This window comes from Perca flavescens, chromosome 21 (genome assembly GCF_004354835.1).
Source record: "Perca flavescens isolate YP-PL-M2 chromosome 21, PFLA_1.0, whole genome shotgun sequence".
Taxonomy (NCBI): domain Eukaryota; kingdom Metazoa; phylum Chordata; class Actinopteri; order Perciformes; family Percidae; genus Perca; species Perca flavescens.
In genome coordinates, this window is record NC_041351.1 from 20,956,925 (window position 1) to 20,976,802 (window position 19,878).

General features: G+C 39.7%; 1 protein-coding gene across 1 annotated transcript in view; it reads right to left on the minus strand.

The window, feature by feature from the left end:
* Positions 1-8,484: 8,484 nt before the first annotated feature.
* Positions 8,485-19,878, minus strand: part of arhgap22b (Rho GTPase activating protein 22b) — a 42,223-nt gene continuing 30,829 nt past the window's right edge. The window contains exons 5-10 of the mRNA XM_028568590.1: positions 13,727-13,934; positions 12,916-13,048; positions 12,766-12,839; positions 12,562-12,683; positions 10,574-11,615; positions 8,485-8,713 (exon numbers count right to left, since the gene is read on the minus strand). Coding sequence (XP_028424391.1) covers positions 8,491-8,713; positions 10,574-11,615; positions 12,562-12,683; positions 12,766-12,839; positions 12,916-13,048; positions 13,727-13,934 — 1,802 coding nt within the window. The 3' untranslated portion in view covers positions 8,485-8,490. The remainder of the gene's footprint in view (positions 8,714-10,573; positions 11,616-12,561; positions 12,684-12,765; positions 12,840-12,915; positions 13,049-13,726; positions 13,935-19,878) is intronic.

Below are 19,878 nucleotides of genomic sequence, written 5' to 3' on the forward strand. Positions count from 1 at the left end.
TCACGGTCATAAATGAATAAAACAAAATGTTCTCTTCAATTTAAACCTTTTGCTCCGCTTATTGAGGTTTCGTGCAGCCATTCTGCCTGCTTGACATGTTTGCATAGCTAAACTTCCTATCTGCAAAATGCAGAGTTAGGATGTATTGTACTGCCTTGGTAAATGAGCAGGTGTTGTGGATGTTGGCATAAACATCCCTGTATTAGGATCCTCTAACGTGCAACACAGAACTGTCTCTAGAACCTCTCTAGTCTTTGATAAGGACGTTTTGCAAAGCAAAGTTTCAGGAAAGGTTGTCTTTAGGCTGTTGCATAAAATGCTGTGTGCTCTGTGCTGTGCTCTACTTGAACAAGTCATCGGCTGCCAAATATATAAGGCTAAACACAGACATAACCCAGCTATGCACCAGCTATTCGTAAATGTGTATGTGTGTGTTTTGTGTTTTAACACCTAGCTAGTTTCAAACTAATGATTTAGTTAATTTGGTTGCACCATTTAAACCTAAGGAATGTCTTATCCAGTAAAAATGTATAAGCAAAAAGCAATGGGTAAATTGGTTGCTTGAAATCATCTGATCATAATCTGTCAATAATGTAAAGTGAAAGCTAATAAAAGCTACTATAGCTACTACAAGCTGTAACATAACTCCAAAAAATGAGTTTTATTAGGGCAAACAATTAATTAAACATAACTTTGTTCTATTTATTTATGCATACATAGAGAAGTATGTATTTCAGAATCAGTATTATCCATACATTTCAGTAGAAGTGAGAAGTGTCTCAACATGTTACAGCATAACGTTTTGTAATTTGATATATTTTTGGGTAATTTTGTGTAATTTGTTTAAAATTTCAAAATCTTCCTAGTTTACATTTTTATTAAACAGCATTTTATCAAGTGTATGGTCGGAATATTGAAACGGGTAACATATTAGCAAGCATTCGCCTTTTCACTGAGCTACACAATATTTAACATTTAATATATCAGCAAGCAAACATTAGCTTTGTCACTGAGTTACACAACAGTTGACATTGGAAATATTGTCAAGCTAATGCTAGCTTTGTCAGTTAGCGACACAATTGTTAACATTTAATTTATAAGCAAGCTAACGCTAGCTTTGTCCCTGAGCTACGCAACAGTTAGCATTTGATAAATTAGCAAGCTAATGTCAGCTTTGTCACTAAGCTATGCAACAGTTAAAATATGATAAATTAGCAAGCTAATGTTAGCTTTGTCACTAAGCTACACAACGGTTAACATTTATTATATATGCAAGCTAACATTAACACTATTTAATAACTAGTTTATGTGGTGCAGCCCATTTTAATTTTGTAAATCTCCACTCTGTAAACACATACGTTAAAACTACGCTACCGTAAGTTTGAACTTATGAACGGCTGGTGCAAGTAGCTCATGCTTTTTTCAGTCACCTGAAATGAATAGGAAAGGTTTTGGCTAAAGTTGTGGCAGCAACTGCAGAGGAAGATTAGTACAGTACAAGACTAAATTCAGTCTGCAGCACGTTATTGTAGATTCCCACAGCAACAAACGAAATCGTCCGGTAGTAAATATGCAGTAGGATTTTGACAAACAATGAGTAAAAACTAGGACTTAATCAGTGTCACATCTGTAAGAAGACAGCAATAGCAGGGAGAAAATCCGTGGCATATATCCATTTGTCATATTAGCCCATTTGTCATATTAGCTAAAAATAATCGGTCAGAAAAAACACTTTGTTGTCTAAAGTGCTCTTAATTTCCTTAGCCCAACGGGGCTTTAATTGGAGTATTTTCTCATGTTTTTTTTTTTCTTCTTAGGTTGTTTGCTTTTTTTTTTAAATAATTACCGCATCTCTCCAAACAATGTCATTCTGATTTAAGTCTGCTTTGATGAACTACCTCACGCTGAATTTCTGCCAGTTCTTGCATATACTTAGTCGCCTGCAGAATTAGCTATCGAAGACGTGTGAATAACAGATTCCATTATTTATTTATTTGAAAGTGTACTATTTGTCGGTTTCAACAGACTTCTAGTTTTGTACATTATGTATACTTCACCTAGAAGTAAGAGAATTGTTATATGTCATTTTTGTTCTTTTATTTGTATTTTTTTGGTTGTTTTTAAACTAAATGTGCAATACCTTCAGCAAACTGTGCTAGTAGTGTGTGATGGGCCTAGCCTTTGTTAGCTGTCTCCTGAAGGTAAAGAAAATGTTTGGTACTGTCAATCCATGTTTTCCTTTTTTTTATTTTTATGAATAAGATCAATTTTTATTTCTGTGACTTGTTTATAGTCATGATGTTACGTAATCAGCCTCACCCACCCGAACAAATCTGTCGGCCAAGGTTTTGACGCAGAGACGGGAAGTTCTTTGAGTCACAACACGGCCAACAAGTTTTAATTTGGAATGTGGTAAGGACAATAATGTTAATAAACACAAAAAAAAGATGAGTAATGAAATAAAATACCTACAATAAATCATTATATGTATGGTGCTGGTTTGTAATGTTTGCTAGTGAATCCAGCCATGCAAGTAGTTTTAAGAATTCCTTGATCTGCGCATCCCAAAAAAACCGCAAAGTGCACTACTAGAATACATGCACTGGGATCTGATGATGCCACCTCTTTAAAAAAACAAAACAAAAAAACATGTACTGCAAATAAAAGAAATACACTTTGAATCATAGTTGTATGTCTACTTCTTTCCTGTAATTGGTGTGTGCTGGTCCAGGCTCTGTGTACCAAAAGCTTCCTCAAATTCTGTTGTGATAGGAAATAGAAAAGTAATGGTGAATCCACCAAGAAACAAGTAGCAACTGCACAATGTAGCATCTATAACGCATCAGCCAAAGACACTGTCCCACACACTAACACTTTGTTAAACCTCAGCTTCTTTAATCAACGATTTTATTAGTTAGCACAATCTTTATTTTATGTTTTTACTAAAACTTGGTTAGCCCAAAATAACAGTGCTGCTGTTCTTATCGAGGCAGCCCCACCGAACTTCCGTTTTATTAGAGTGCGACTGGAGTGTATAAGCAAGGAGGTGGGGTCGCCATTTGGTTTGATGACTCACTCCGACTCAAGCAGATATCTTATGGAAATGTTTGCTTCTGTTGAATATGTGGCTAACGTAAAACCAATTCAAATACCATCGCACAATTTTTTGCAATCGACTACAAAAAAAACTAGCCTGGTCCTACCAGACTCTGGTACATTTCATTTGTACAGAGAGTCTGGCCTCTCTCCATTGACAAGTGTTAACTTCCTTGAAGGCGGGTACTCTGTTGAAGTTTAAAACTATTGGATCCGCCCAGAGCCACTCTGGATCTGCCATAACCAATCGCTAACGTTTGGTCGTGACGTCAGCTTAGCATCGCTAGCGTTCGCCTTAGCCTTAGCCAACTCCTTCACCACTAATGGAGCGAGCTGGAAAATCTAACTTTTCCTGAACCCCGTGGGGGGAGGAGGGGCCACAACATCATGGCCACCAACACAACTCAGCAAAGATTCGTCTTGCTCGGGCTTTAACTTCTGGATATTCGGCAGCGTTGCCACAACGGACCGAATGTCTTCGCTCGCATCTTTCTCCGCCGCCATTATGGAACTACAACTCAAACTAGCGCACGACCTCAACGTCGTCGTTCTCAGCCTCTCCCTCTGTTCGCTGATTAGACCGCCAAATATTTGACCGGAGAAAACCCGCAAATATACCGCAAACCCAGACGGACTACTGTACTGAAGGAAACTGAAAATTGATTGACATTTGAAATCCTCCTGCTGCTTGATATTCTGCCAACAGGCGTTTTCAAAAGTGTTCCAAATTGTTTTGGCCTCAGATCTTCTACAAATTGTAACCACATCTGTTCTCTCGGGTGTCTTCCCACGGGCCCTGGAAACCGCAGCCATCAAGCCACTCTTTGAAAAAGAACAATCTAGACGTGTCTAATGCGGAATTATAGGCCCATATCAAACGTCCATTTTGAAGTGAAATCATTTTGAAAAGCAGTTTTTCAACAGCTTAACAGTTTCTTGTCATTAATTCAGGTTTTCGACCACACCACAGCACTGAGACTGTGTCAGTTATTAGATGACATCCGCTTAAATACAGACCGGGGGCAAGATTTCAGTCTTACTGTAGTAGTACTTGGTCTCAGTGCTGCATTTGACACGCTGAAACATAACATATTACTAGACCGATGGGGAAACACGTTTGGGCTTTCTGACATAGCACTGACCCGGTTTGAAGGGAGTTGGTGTCTTTGGTCAAGCGAGCGCTACATTCGATGGACCTTTTGGGCTGGGACTATATGCTTTTGTCCCGATTCGATTCTTTCACAGTATTCGATTTGTATTGCTATTCTAGAAGTATTGGGATTCCATAGTATTGAGTTTTCTTTTCCTTCTTATACAAAAACAAAAGTTGAATAATACACTACTAAAGACAATATACCATAAGAAATTTCTAAAAACTAATTGTTTTCTAAGAAGAATGCACATCACATGTCAGTTTTGACATTTATTTAATTTGTACATAACATGGATTTTCTGCATTTTCTGCTTTCGCTGTGTTTTGTTGGAAACGGATATGATGTAGTCGCCATCAGCGGTACCGTATAAACATATTTAGGTGAATCATTGGTAAAAGAAAAATACATAAAAAGAAAAAAAACTACTTGTCGGTGCATGTAAAAATCGGTCTACAAATGCAGAATCAATAGCAAGATTAACTGTTTTCCAGGACGTTTAAGGTTCCTTTTCATTTGGATCTTTAAGCAAGATAATGCTGTCACTTTGTCATTTCTACTGCCAAAGTTCACAGGTATACCACCATTGTTTTTCTTCTTCGTCACCTTTATTCCCATACATGTCCATTCGTTACAATAGTGGAAATCCATAATAAATAAGCACCATAGATAATCAGCAGAGCAGTAGGAAACATTTTAGCCTTAGCCGTGAGTCATACATAAAGGGAAATAAATGTCCCTGTTAGAATCAAAAGAACCTGCAATAGATTTAGAGTAGACCATCATATTGTGAACTGGAGGACAATTACCTTGTAAACCTGTGCAATTAAAGAGGGTCATGTAATAACATTGGCTTTAAGTTTCTTTATAAAATATAAAAACAAAAAAAGAAAAATACAGTCACATTGTCTAAACAAGAGCACACTTTCACTTGTAATTATACTGTTGGACGGGCCCTTAAAAGAAATAGGCATCACTACCTACTACTTCTGGGCATTCTTCTGATTCGTGATAAGATGCTAAAAAACATTTTTAACAATGTAACCACATGCAATTCTCACAAAAGAGATATCTGCAACTCTTCATTTCGGAAACGCATACATAATTAAGTGTCCAATGGACCAGAGCCATAAAACACATCACAGCTACCTGATGGGATGTAGGTACAGTCATGTGAAAAAATTAGGAAACCCATGCTGAAGTTGACTAAAAAGAGGAATAAAAAAAATTAGCTTTTGGAAATTGATCTTAATGCCTTAATTAAAAAAATGAGGAAAAATCCAACCTTTAAGGACACCAATTTTTTTTGTGAATGAATAATGTATCGTAAATGAATACATGTTCTTCTTTAAAATACAGGGGGCATAAGTAAGTACACCCCTATGTTAAATTCCCATAGAGGCAGGCAGATTTTTCTTTTTAAAGGCCAGTTATTTCATGGATCCAGGATACTATGCATCCTGATAAAGTTCCCTTGGCCTTTGGAATTAAAATAGCCAAATATAGGTTGCATTTTTCCATGGGTGTCCTATTTTTTTCACATGACTGTACGTGTGGTGCATCCCATAATTCACCACATGTCCAGCATTGCCAAGTCAAAGTAAGACGATCGGAGTCAGGGATGTGGGTTGAAGAAGTGGATGAACTGAAAACCATCAGTGATTAGAACCCCCCCTCAGATAGGCGTTTACATATTTTTTTCTTCCACAGGGCTGGTTTCATCGATAACACATTACATTCACAACAAGGATACATTCTTGGTTCAAAACTTGCATTCAATTCACAATTCACTTTCACAAGAATTGGCACCTTCTAGGGAGATTAAGTTCTTCATCTTCAGCAGTTTGTTGCCATATTTAAACAAAAAAACAATGCAGCCACTCGGTGTACTATGGGCAAATATATGCACTACATCTCTGGACAAGCAAGCAATACTACAGTTTTTCCTACTTAAAAACACTTAAAGGCACAGCCAGGAAATTCCATTGTTTCTTTGAGGGCAGTGTTCAGCTTCATGTGCCAAAATCAACATGGCTTCCAGGCAGGCCATTCTGATCTTTTAGAGAGCGAACAGCTGAGGCGGTCCAGCTTTGGTATTTACTGTGTACTGTCAATGGCCTTCGCCTTACCCGAGCCATGTGTCCCGTGTCCTAGGCAGCATGTGCTAGGTTGAAAATGCTTGAATAACTCTTTTTTTATTGTCACTGTTGTATTTATCTGTCCATTAAAGGGTATATTGACATCTGTGAGGGTCGGGGTAAACCCGAAGACTGAGGCTTCGCCATCAAATGGACGTGGACACCGTGCAGATGGTGACAAGGTGTAGAGGCACTGGTACGGCCTGAGGATACAGAAGGTACAGAGGCAGCTATTGCAGAGGTTCCACCCATTTACTGCTTCAGTTTTGCCCCAAAAGCAATGGTTTGGAAAACCTAGTTTTCTAAACCTGCCTTTGATAAACATATTTGATTCTGTAGTAAAACATCCAGATATAAATGTCTGCAGCACAAATACAGGACAGGGGGATAAATGCAAGTGGAGGAAGTTCTGCTAAAGCTACTACTGTACAGTTTAACGGTCCGTTCACTCAGATTATAAAGAACTAATTTTCTCACTTACCCCTGGTGGTGTCTAGCCGGGTCAGCCCTATGGTCCCACAGCCCAATGGTCCCACATTTCTATGATATATATTTTTTTTTTCCACTGAAAATTAGGCCCTATGTTCCCACAGCCCTATGTTCCCACATTTCTAGGACATTTTCAAAATGAGGTCTTGTTCTCTACATTACCCTTCAACTTAGACCCTATCCTCCGACAACATTTTTTTAGGGTTAGGGGGATAAAATATGATACAAATTTATGGAAAAAGGAATATAGGGCCTAATTTTGAAAAAAATATCTTAAAAATGTGGGAACATAGGGCTGAGGGAACATAGGCACACTCCCGTCTACCCATGCTAGGTTTAGGTTTAATTTGGACAGGTTTTGAGACAGCCGAGATAAAATGGAAGTGATTCAAATGTTACTGGTGCTCACAGCATTAAAAAAAACTACTTTTTCAACTCTGGATATTTCACAGAACTCTTTTGTAACGTCAAAGCCTGTTTAAAAAAAAACAAAGCAATTTTTATAACTAGCTACCACTACAGGCAAGTGAGAAAATGTTATTTTTTTTATTTGGTTGAACTGACCCTGTCTTATCAAGGAATAGCTTGATATTTTAGGAAATACATTAGTTCCTGTTGTTGCTGAGAGCAAGATAAGGAGATTGGTGCCGCTCTCAAGTCTGTAGGATAAATATGAAGCTACAGCAAGCAGCTGGTTAGCCTAGCTTAATGTACAGTTGGAACGAAAAACTCTTTGTTTTTTGTTGTAAGAATTAAATAAACAACATACATGTTATTAGTTAGCTTTAGAAGTATTGGTTAGCAAATTTTTTTTTTAAAAGGGGTGTACTAGGCTAGGCTAACTCTTTTCCCCTGTTTTCTGTCTCTATGTTAGGCTAGGCTAACCAGCTGCCGGCTTTAGCCTAATATTAATCCTACAGACATGAGAGTGGTATCAAACCTCTCAGCAAGAAGGCAAATAAGTGTATTCCCTTAAAAAAATGTAGCACTATTCCTTAAAGACAAATATCAGATAAAGATAAATATCAGTTGGCTGTCTGTCTAACATGGTCTCTAATGAGTCATACAGTTCCAGCATGAAATCCATTCATAATGTCCTTGGAAAGTAGTGGTTGAAGAAGTCAGTGCTCTCCAGTAGGCCTATAAAATTGTCAGAGAAATGACATTACGTTCCACCATCACATTCAGGCACCTGAACCGTTAAAATACTGCCTTCAAAAGACAAACCCTGGACTCATCAAGGAGTGTAACCACAAGAGCGCCATCTTTTTTTTTTATCTTACCCTTCCATTTCAAGCATGCGTGAGAAACTCAAAAACGCTCGGTGCTCAATGGAGATGATTCTGACAAGGGCCGCACAGTCAGTCCAACTTCGATATATATTTTTGTGCCCCTTCAGAATTTCCTCTCTCCATAATCCAGTTCCCTTTGAGTTTGTCCTGAATGTACACAAACATGGCCGGTTCCTTTTATTTTCTTCTTTTCTTTTTCTTTTGAAGGAACGCCCTGATACGCTAAAGGAGGACATGAGCCCTTGAAAGACGCCCACCCCACCCCCCCCCACCCCCCCCGGAAATACAAGCCTTGACACGTTTTGGCCACAGACGGATGCCGTATCAAATGTCACTAGTCCTGGCACCCAGGGCCAGATCTCCCAGCGTGGAAAAGAAATCCTCCATCTCCTTCTCCAGAAGCCGGTTGCGGTTCTCGGCGTCCTCCCGCGCCCGCTCGGAGTTCCGTAGTTTGATCTCCAGCATGCGTTGCTTCTTCCTCTCCTGCTCCATCTCTTGTTCCAAACGCTCCATTTGCGCACACAGAGCAGCACTGGACTCCTCCAGTCTGAGGGGATCACAGACAGAAAACACAGGCCATTGACATTCACCTTTACTGTTTGGCTACATTATGAAATGCTTTGGCGGTATTAGGACAAAACTTAAAGCTGCACTAGGCATGATTTTTTTCTTCACGTAGAAATGCAACCATCGTAAGGTATAATTTAAGAAAAAAAAAAAAATCACCTCTATTGGTATCTAACCATTCAGGTAGTTTTGGTTATGTCGGCTCTGGTTTGGAGATATCTGAATGGGAATTCTTTTGGGAAGTTTACAGGATTTAAAGACTACATTAAAAAAAAAAAAAAAAAAAAGTGTCTTTGTATGATATTCATTGGAGCTGCTTTCTAACTTTAAAACAATCACTACAAAAACTGTTCACCTTGAGGTTTGAGAGAGAAGGATGACATGCAGAACAGGTCCCCAAACAGAATAGAACCAGGGAAATTGTGGTTACACGGTGCCGCTCTTAGACCACCACTTTATCTAGTTTTGTAGCTTTAAACATTTTTTTTTTACTGTTTAAAGCGTCTCTGTGGGGGATTTGAAAACATTCAGCATAGGTGACTACTGCTGGTAGATGAAAAAGACACTAATGATCAATTTACTTGCCATGATGCCGAAAAAAACTGTTGTATAATATAATGTCTTCTGTTGCTCTAGAAGACCTTTCGTTAAGTTGAAGAAAATAACCCTTGATGATGTCATCCGGGCTATCTTAGCTTTGGCTTCAGAACTACAATTGTACCCAAAGCTTTGTTACAAACTGTGTTTGTGATTTTTATTTTTTTAAAGATGTGGACATTTACCAGGCAGTGAGGGTCTAATAAAAAGATATACAGCTATTTGCTGTGTTGCACTATGGGAAATGTAGGATCCAGAAGTTTTGGAGCTTTCCTCCTAGGGGACTAGCACATGATAGGGTTAGAAATCTTTATTGCCTGTGAGTGTCAATGTGTTCCTGTTATAGGACTTCATAAGAGATCATGCTTGGTAACACATCCACGTTTAACGTATGTGACAAAAAAGCTAGCCGGTTGCTATTGTAGAGCAGAGTGGTTCCAAACTGGGGACCAATTTTACTCTTATATTTACCAGCACCAAAAGAAAATCTAAACACATATAACAATGTTAAAGGTCCCATGACATGGTGCTCTTTGGATGCTTTTATATAGGCCTTAGTGGTCCCCTAATACTGTATCTGAAGTCTCTTTTATATAGACCTTAGTGGTCCCCTAATACTGTATCTGAAGTCTCTTTTATATAGACCTTAGTGGTCCCCTAATACTGTATCTGAAGTCTCTCTTATATAGACCTTAGTGGTCCCCTAATACTGTATCTGAAGTCTCTCTTATATAGACATTAGTGGTCCCCTAATACTGTATCTGAAGTCTCTTTCCCGAAATTCAGCCTTGGTGCAGAACTACAGCCACTAGAGCCAGTCCCACAATGAGCTTTCCTTAGTATGTGCCATTTCTGTGTCTATAGCTATTGAGGAGGAGAGAGGGGGGGCAAGGTGGAGAGTGGGGGTGTGGCCTTGACCAACTGCCACTTTGCTCATTTGAAACCCATGATGTCTCTCTCTCATGGGTGGGCCAAATTCTCTGGGTGGGCAAAGCAGAGAAAGGGGAGGTAACCTTGCTCCTTATGACCTCATAAGGAGAAGATTCCAGATCGGCCCATCTGACCTTTCATTTTCTCAAAGGCAGAGCAGGATACCCAGGGCTCGGTTTACACATATCGCCATTTCTAGCCACTGGGGGACCATAAGCAGGCTGGGGGAACTCATATTAATGTTAAAAAACCTCATAAAGTGATTGTTGTCATGCCATGGGACCTTTAAGGAACCCCCAGAACCCAGACTTACTTTAGAATCCTAGTCTCATATGCAGTCTTCTGCTTCCTCAACTCGTCCTTCAGTCCTTCCACCAGACTGCTCAGTGTTAGATTTGCCCCGTCTCCATCCTCGGACATGATAATGGACGGCACCCCGGCAGCCATGGCCATGTTTCCATTCTCACTGCAGGCTGCGCTGCTACTGCACAGCTCCATGGCCTCACAACTGTCCTGCTCAGAGCTCGGGTCGGTCGCCATCCCTCCGTCCCTTCCTCTGTCAATCTCCCTCTGGCTCTCCACCCGCTCCCCTTTTCCCCCACTTTCGCCCCCTACTCCGCCGTTCTGGTCGGCCAAGGGCTCACTTCCCGAGTCGGGGGCGGAGATTTCGCAGGAGGAAGTGGACCAAGGTGTGCTGGCGACACTTGGAACGCTCCCCATGCTCGAGGAAGAGGTGACATTGTCGTAGGTGGACAGTCTCTGCGAGGAGCCGGTGGAGTCGCGGTCGCGGGTGGACCGCTCGCCTGACGACGTGCGCCGGTGTCCCCTCAAGGAGGACAAACCGTTCATGAGCCAGTTACCTCCACCTCCACCTCCACCTCCACCTCCTCCCCCGCCAGAAGATGCACTAGTGATATCAGCCACAGAGCTGCCGCCGCTGCTTGGCTTGCCTTGCGGTTGTGAACGAGGCGCCGAGGAGCTTTTGAAAGAGTATTTCCAGGAAGGTATGGTCTTGGCTTGTTTACTCGGGCTGACCACCGTCTCTCCTTTCCCTGATGGGGACCCCAGTTTTGGTCCAGGGTTCAGGTTAGGGGTCTGGGTGGGAGTGACGGCCGCACACAGTTTGGCATCTAAAGACGAGGCACTGCTGTGCAGTTCTTGGTCTGGGTTAGACACGGGACAGCTCTGGAGGTCTTCCTCTGAGATCCAGGCTCCGAGGCTGCGATGCTGGAGCTGATGTCCCTGGACAGGGAGCTCTGTTTGGGGAACGGCGAGTCCCTCCTGGTCCCTCCCTGAGTACAATCGGTTGTGTTCCCTAATGAGGATTGTCATCAGGTGCTGGACCAGAGAGGTACCTATGGATCACAGTCAGACAGAATACCATAAATGTACACTGGCATTATTTTGTTTTTTATCCGCACATGCAGCAAGTTTAACATATTGTTGCTGTCGGGCAGAAAGCTTGTATCCCCAAATTACATCATTTTTTAATTTTATTTCATAAATCAATGCTATTGTTCACACTTTACATCAGTCTGTGGGTTTTACAAATATTTATGTGGACAAAGCAATTTTGTCTGAGGTAAATAGCTCAATAAAATGTTTCCAATTTAGCTTTTTGTTCATTTCCCGAAAAGCAACAGTTTTGGACATATATGTGCTAGTACTACAAGGTGTAATGTAATTTTAAATTTGTTCATTTATATTTATATATATATATATATATATATATATATATATATATATATATATATATATATATATATATATATATATTTATAGTTTATATATATATATATATATATATATATATATATATATATATATATATATATATTATATATATATATATATATTATATATAGATAGATAGATAGATAGATAGATAGATAGAAAGTGAAGCTACAGTGCCGTTACAATCATTCCCTGGCTGCAATGACGATGCAGAGACTCCGAGAGTGCAGATGCGGAAAACCCGGAAATGCTGCCCAATCAGATCAGACTTGGCTTTTTCATGAAGGGGGCTTAAAGGGACAGGCGCTAAAACGGAGCGTTTCAGACAGAGGGTGAATACAAGTGTATTCAGACAGACAGCATAAAAAAAATGTATGTGTTTTTTGAACATTAAAGCATGTAAACATGTTCTAGTAGAAACCCAAAACACAAGCATGAACCTGAAAATGAGCATGATATGGGACCTTTAAAGTAACATTGTGGTGTGTTATATTTAAAAGACTTGAGTTAGCTTGCAATGACTTTTACCATGAATTCAGTCATTACGTCAGTGAACTTCATCCGTACCTTCCATGATAGTGACTGGGTCCTCCATCTTGGGTCGAAGGATATTTGGTCCAAATACTGTGGCTAGGTTTTGGACACTCATCTTGTTCTCAATGGAGTGGGACTGCACCTCATCAAGGAATCTAAGCAAAGATAACAACAAGTTAAAAGTAGAAACAGACGTCGTCGCTAAAAACCAATGACATTATGAGATAAAATACTTACTTGCATATGTACGTGAGGAGATTGTAGTTCGGTAGAGGTAGAGTGCTAACTTGCCTTCCCAGCTCCTGGACCCCCTGATAAAAGATTGAACAATTGTTAGACACAAACACTTGCACATAAACACACACTATACGTATATACTGCACATACTTCCTCCTCATCTTTGGCCAAAAGCTGTGCACAGGTCAGAAAGTCTTCATATTTGGAGAAGGGAATGACTGGTTCAGGCAGCTCTCGCAGGTACAACTTCAGCAAGGATGCCACCGTGTGGACATCTGTATTACTGCAAGGGAGCAGAGAAAGAAATGAGTCTACTGGATGCAGGGCCGGCCCATGGCATTGGCAGTATAGGTAAATGCTAAGGGCACCGTCAGTCCAAATGAGTAAAGAAATGTTAGTAGATTTAAGAAACGCCACAAATGTTGAAAAAAGCAACAAAAAAAGCACCGTGAACATCAGAGAAATGTGACTTGAAATTGAAAAAGCAACAAAAACGTTAAAGAAAGGGACAAAAACGGCAAAGAAGCATAAAAAAACGTCAACAAAGCTACAAAAGTGCTGAAAAAATAACAACAAAAATGTTGGAAAAACGACACAAATAGCAAAGAAAGCAAGAAAACTGTTGAAAAAGGTGACAAAAACATAAAAAAGGAAGAAAAACGTCAAAAAACAACAACAAAAATGTCAAAAAAGTGACAAAAATGGTGCCAAATAAAAATAAAAAGGTCAAAATAAGCGACAAAAATTTTGATAGCGACGACAAAAACACAGAGATAGCGACAAAAACGTCCCAAAAAGCTTAAAAGACGTCGAAAGAACCACAAAAACATAGAAAAAGCCGACAAAAACTGCTGAAATCTTGCCTAGGGCACCAAATGGGTTAGGGCTGTCTCTGACTGGATGATCTATGATTTACTTGTCAAAGAGCTGGTGTAGTCTTGCAACGCTCCCCTCGGTCTACCTGTCAAACAGAGGCTTGTCGCCGCAGTCAAAGGCCTCCTGCAGCTCTTTGACCAGGTTGGCCTGTCCCGGCATCCGAAAGAGACCCTCCTCGTCCAAACCCCTCTCCCTGATGAAGTCCACACACTGCTCCACCAGCAGGGGGGCCAGCCGGGGGCCAAACTTCTTCTCATACTGCACCGTGTCCTCCAAACGCTGACCAAATATCCCTGGGGACAGATGGAGGATTCATATGTGTACTTTATTCATTCATGCTTCCCCCTTACGACTGCAACTAACCTTTTTTTTCATTGTCGATAATTTTCTCGACTAATGGGATTATTCTGTGGTCTGTAAAATGTCCCAGAATGGTGAAACATGTCCATCAGCGTAAACACAATCACATGATTCAGTCTTAATACATATAATAATAATATCAATAATAATACACTTTTGTGACTGCTAAGTTCAAGTAAAATACCAAATATTTTTCCAAAGCCCAAGATGGCGTCCTCAAATGTCTTGTTTTGTCCACAACTCAAAGATATTCAGTGTACTGTCATAGAGGAGTGAATACACAATATAAAATATTCACATTTAAGAAGCTGGAATCAGAGATTTTTTTTACTTTTTTCATAAAAAATAATTCAAACCAAACAAATTAATCTTATTATCAAAAGAGTTGGCGATTAATTTCACGAATTGAATATTCTTTTGAAGTTTGGAACAAATAGCCTGTGTTTTAGACATAGGCCTATTGTGTATGTATGAAATGTATATTGCACACGAGAGTCAATTTGTGCATGGGAAATATATTGTTGGGACATGGAACCCAAATGCATCTTGACACACAATAATAGCAAGGAGTGCAATCAGTGGTTACAGTTTAATAGTTTACATGAAAGACCCCCCAATCAAAAGATCACAGGCATCACTATTAGATACAGACCTTATCTATGGAGCGGTTAGATAATGTAGGCTATGTCATGGTGCAGCGTTTTCTCTCATCCCCTCTGTGTGTGTGTGTGTGGAGGAGGGGGGGGGAAGAGCTAATTGTAGCTCTAGCTGCAAAGATGAATTGAATAGTTGTCAACTATCACATTATTCGCCAACGATTTTTTGATAGTCAATTAAGTTTGAGTTCTCGGATTCCCGCTTCTTAAATGAGAATATGTTCTAGTTTCTTCACTCCTCTGTGCCGGCCCAGCAAACTGAATATGTTTGAGTTATGGACAAAACAAGACATTTAGGGCGTCATCGTGGGCGTTTGGAAAACACTGAATGACATTTTTCACAATTTTCTGACATTTTATAGACCGAAAAACTTATCGATTATTCGAAAAACGACTGCGAAAATGATCGTTAGTTGCGCCCCTGGATAATTGTGCCATGAAAACCTGTGACTGAATCAGCATAAGTATGCCTCACATTTGCCTAACATTTGCCAAAACAACTCTATTTTTTTATTATTTTTCCCCTTAGTATTTAACATTTTTTAGTTATTTAAGCTATAGGAATTTTTTTTCAACTCTATTTTTTATTGTATTTTTAAGTCTTTAATTATTCAAACGCTAAGAAAAAGATAGCGTCGTCAAATGAAGCGTTGTGAAAATGACGTGCGTAGCTAAACGTGGTTCGATGAGCCAATCAGCGACTGGTAATGTTACCTGTTGATTGGCTGCAGCAGTCGCAGCTGGCTGACAGCTCGCAGTAATCGTAGTAATTCACCGAGCAGGAGCTGCACAGCATCAGAGCGTGTTTCTCATACATCCCAAAGCCACATTTCACCAAGTTCATCCATTCCGGTTCAGGCATTGGACTCCACTGGTGGATTAATCCCGCATTTACAAACTCCTGCAGCCTGAAGCGGAAACGAGCTACGGTTGATGAAAATGACGGAGGCGTTCAGACGAAAGGCCGAAAGGCATGTGACGGGGGTCAGTGCGCTGTGCCCGCGGTGCTGCTGTTAACGACGGGTCTAGAACTTGGCGACACATCTATTCTGGGCCGAGAGCCGAGAGACAGACACCCCATACCGTGTGTGTGTGTGTGTGTGTGTGTGTGTGTGTGTGTGTGTGTGTGTGTGTGTGTGTGTGTGTGTGTGTGTGTGTGTGTGTGTGTGTGAGAGAGAGAGAGAGAGGGGCTGGAAATATGAGCCAGCCAGTGTGAGGTAGGCCTACATCACTAAATCCTATATATTAATGCTGCTGATTCTGAAAATTATATTTGAGTTCTGAGCTTAAAGTCAGTTTTCCTCTGTGTGCTCATATTACACTTTTTGGCTTTTCCCCTTTCCTTTATTGTGTTATATATCTTTTTTGTGCACGTTATAGTTAGTTTACAAAGTGAAAAAGCCAAAGTCCCCCCCAAAGGGACTTACCATCTCCAACAGAAAACACTGTTCACCAACTGCTCCAAACAGCTCTATTCCTTTACTTCAGAGACCAATGTGCTTCACTTTGTAAAACACGTTATAATGCTCACCTAGCTGCTAGCGTGGCACGCCCTCATACTCTGCTTCTGACTGGCTAGCAGTCCTTACCTAGCTACTACTGTGAAAAGAGGAGCTGCAGCAATGTGCAATACAACAAAAATATGGTGTTTTTTGAAAATTCATACAATTATGAACCTGAAAATCAGCAGAATATGAGCACTTTAGGTAACAAAAAGAGTCACAATTTGACTTTGAGTTTTAAGTCAGAATTCTGACTTTTTTCCTCAGAATTCTGACTTTAAATTTAAATAAATTTTTTTTCTACATGTGGCCCTAATCCTCTTCTGTACTGATGCGTCCCCTTCCCCTTCTGAGAGGGAAAATGTGACACATCTGTGACAGGGGTTAGCTAGAAGGTTTGCCCATATCATTATGTATGACACAAGAAAAACGATAAACCATGTTTGAAAATGTATAATAAAAAGTGACAAATTTTGGTCCTCATCATACAAACAAGCAAGGACACATCATGTTATTTCTGGCTACCATCTTTGATTGGAAACAGGTTAAAAACATTTTTATGGTGCAACGGACCAAATATTTTTACACCAAAATGGTTAGAATTTGTGAAATGCCTTCTAGGCTGAACAACCTTGTAGGCTTTTGAAAGATTGCTGGGTATTTATATTGAGCAAATGGGATGGTTAGCTCCGTGAATGTAATAGTAATACATAAGAGGCACAAAGTGGTGCTACGGCTAACCATACAGTAAACGTGCCATAAAACCAAACAGTTAGAAAACTACAGAGTTGGACGATAATTCTTGGGTTCAGCAGTATAACTGTCCTTTGATTCAGTGTTCACAACAACAAAATAAATAGTATAATTATTAATATTCTTTTCTAACTGCTTATTTCTAGTGAAATACCAAATACTTTTATTGTACACCTTCTCACCTATGAGAATTTAGAGCCTTTTTTCTGTTTTATGTAACTGTCAGACAAGTTTGGCCTAATGAAGTTTGAAATTGGCAGAATTGAATACATTTATTGATAAAACTAACGATGAAATACAAATGATCATGAAGTGTAGCCTTGGTAGTTGGCACCCGTTCAAACACGGCTGATTAAAAATGAAGTTTTGTGATGCCGTACAGTATGTCACTGGAGTGTTATTCTACATTCATCCCCCTATTAATATACTGCTTCTTTGTAACCCAACACCATGCTGTTCAGCTGCTCCTTAGGTCCCAGTTCACACCCAGACAGACAGGCCTGGTTGTATTTCTGGCCCCCCGTCAAGTAGCCTACATTAGTTGGACAGCCCGACCACAGCAGACAGGGTGAGAATTAACCACAGGCTCCCTGCTTGCATGGAGACGGGAAATAGACTCTGTAGGAGTCAAAACACACACACAAAACTGCATTCAGGACATCTACGCTCAGCTGATTAGGGCTGCACTGCACGATACGAGGAAAATATCGAATTGTGATTATTTTGGCTCGATGGTGTTTTAAGCCCCCACCGTCGACTTCAAGGCACCTAACCCTAACCTTAACCCCAACCCTCTGCGTTTTAACCCAACCCTAGTGCCTTCCATACAGCTCTGCCTGGAAGACGACGTTGGGGGCTTAAAACACCAAACGCCATTATGCTCGACTGAAATTGCAATTATGGTTAACGATATTGGAGGGAATGATAATTTTTGCATCGCTCTCATTTTCTTGGAATTAAAACAAATAATTATATATAGTTATTATAATGTGAGTTTTGCGAGGATCTGTACCAAACAAAGATGTTTTTCTTCAGTCTGTAGGATACGATTTGGAGGCCGGGACGTCTCTGCAGCTCCACAATACTTCATTCCGAATAGTTTGACACATCTTTTTGCCTTTAACAAATATTGTGCTCCCCTGCGATTTGGACATTGTACACGTCCATATTGCAATTTTGATACAATTGCGATTCATTGTGCAGCCCTACTGCTGATCCTTATTACTCAACAAGCTCAAAACAAACAGCACCCAATAGAAGCACCCTGTATAGTAGTTGGACACCAGGAATAGAGACTTCAGGGTGAGGATTAACGGCAGGCTAATGAAATGAGACACAGTACGGGTGGGTGATACTTTTCTTGGCCTGGCTCAAGTTTGTAACTCATACTAAAGCATAATATGGAGACCACCACCAGAGAGGTTTCCAATTTCAGCAATACTGTATATCTTATTTCAAGAAGTGGAAAGGAAATGAAGACTTCCTGTCTTAGGATGGTGCTTCCTCTTAAGATTATTGGCTTTGTAAGAGATTTGAAATTTTTTTTATGATGAACAGAATCGTTACTCTCTCTGAACAAGCAATATTCTGTGCCTTCTGTAGCTGGACGTAATCGGTCTTGCTTGTATGATTTGGTGTCTTGTTCATTAAGGCTTCTTGCAGCCTCAAATGTTGCATTAGAACTACTATCGGAAATTACTATACCAATACCAGTACCCTTAAAGTGATACCGATACCAATAGAGTACTTTATTTGATACCTTTTTTTTTTTTTCCCCTACCTTCATTCGATACCCATCATGTGAATGGAAGCGTGAACTGCTACCACCACTGCTCCCCATTCATACAGTTCAAAGAATCCAAGAACGCTTGCGGTAATTGGCTGCCACGACCATACAAATTGTCACTTTTTTCTACATCTGGGTATAAAAGGTATGGAATGCAGGTATCGTTTTAACTGGAGAAGTTTTGATATTACATGGTACTAGGGCTGGGTTAAAATATTTATTCTCCAATTCAAATCAGTCTTTTTTTTTTTTTTTTTTTAGCGATCTGATCCTGTAATCGATCTTTTAATATATGCCTTTTCACCATGGGTGTATAATCCACCACTCACTTTTTAGGGGTCATTTTTTAATGTAGACATTAATAACCTGCTGCATTATGAACAAATATCTGAGGGTTGCTTCTTGCTTGTACATAGGCCTTTAACAATTATAACATAATTGTCTAATCGCACTATTTTTACGTAATCGCGGTTCCTTTGTTTAACCCCAATGAATTGCTAAATTAGCTAAGCTCCTATATAAGGGGTATGGCTGTTGATGTTAATTGTTGATTTTGTTTGGATATGCCAAGTTGTAATTGTAGAAGTGATTATTGGTTGCTATTGGTATTATTACTGTTGAGCTAAAGCTATGCTTTTTGTTAGTTGTTGGCACTTGTCCATATACACTTTCATAGCAACAAAAATTACACGAGGGGATACAGTTAGAAAAAACTTTAGTACAGATGCAGTGCTGACTATTTTGCCACATCGTTTTTTATTTTTATTGTACTAATTTAATTGAATTTGTTTTTTGTTAAAGATCAGTGCTTTGCTTTTTATTGATGAGGATAAATGTTCTATTGTCAATTTTATGTTCATTTAAGAAAAGAAATACAATGTTTAACGATAATAAAGAGGCGTAGCTTACTTCATAGGCTGTAACAGTGATCTGACAAAAATACGTTAACTGGAATTTGAAAAAGTCAAATAAATAAATAATTTTTTTTTTTTTTAAATATGGCTAAAAGAGACCATTATATTGTTAATTGCAATTATACCTGAGACAATTAATTGTACAGGAACATTTTTAATTGTTATAGCTCTACATGTACAATTCACAGCATACGTTCTCTGAGAATCTCTTATGTCCAAGCAAAATCGGTATTGGAACTGAAATGTCCCCAATCTACTTTATGCAG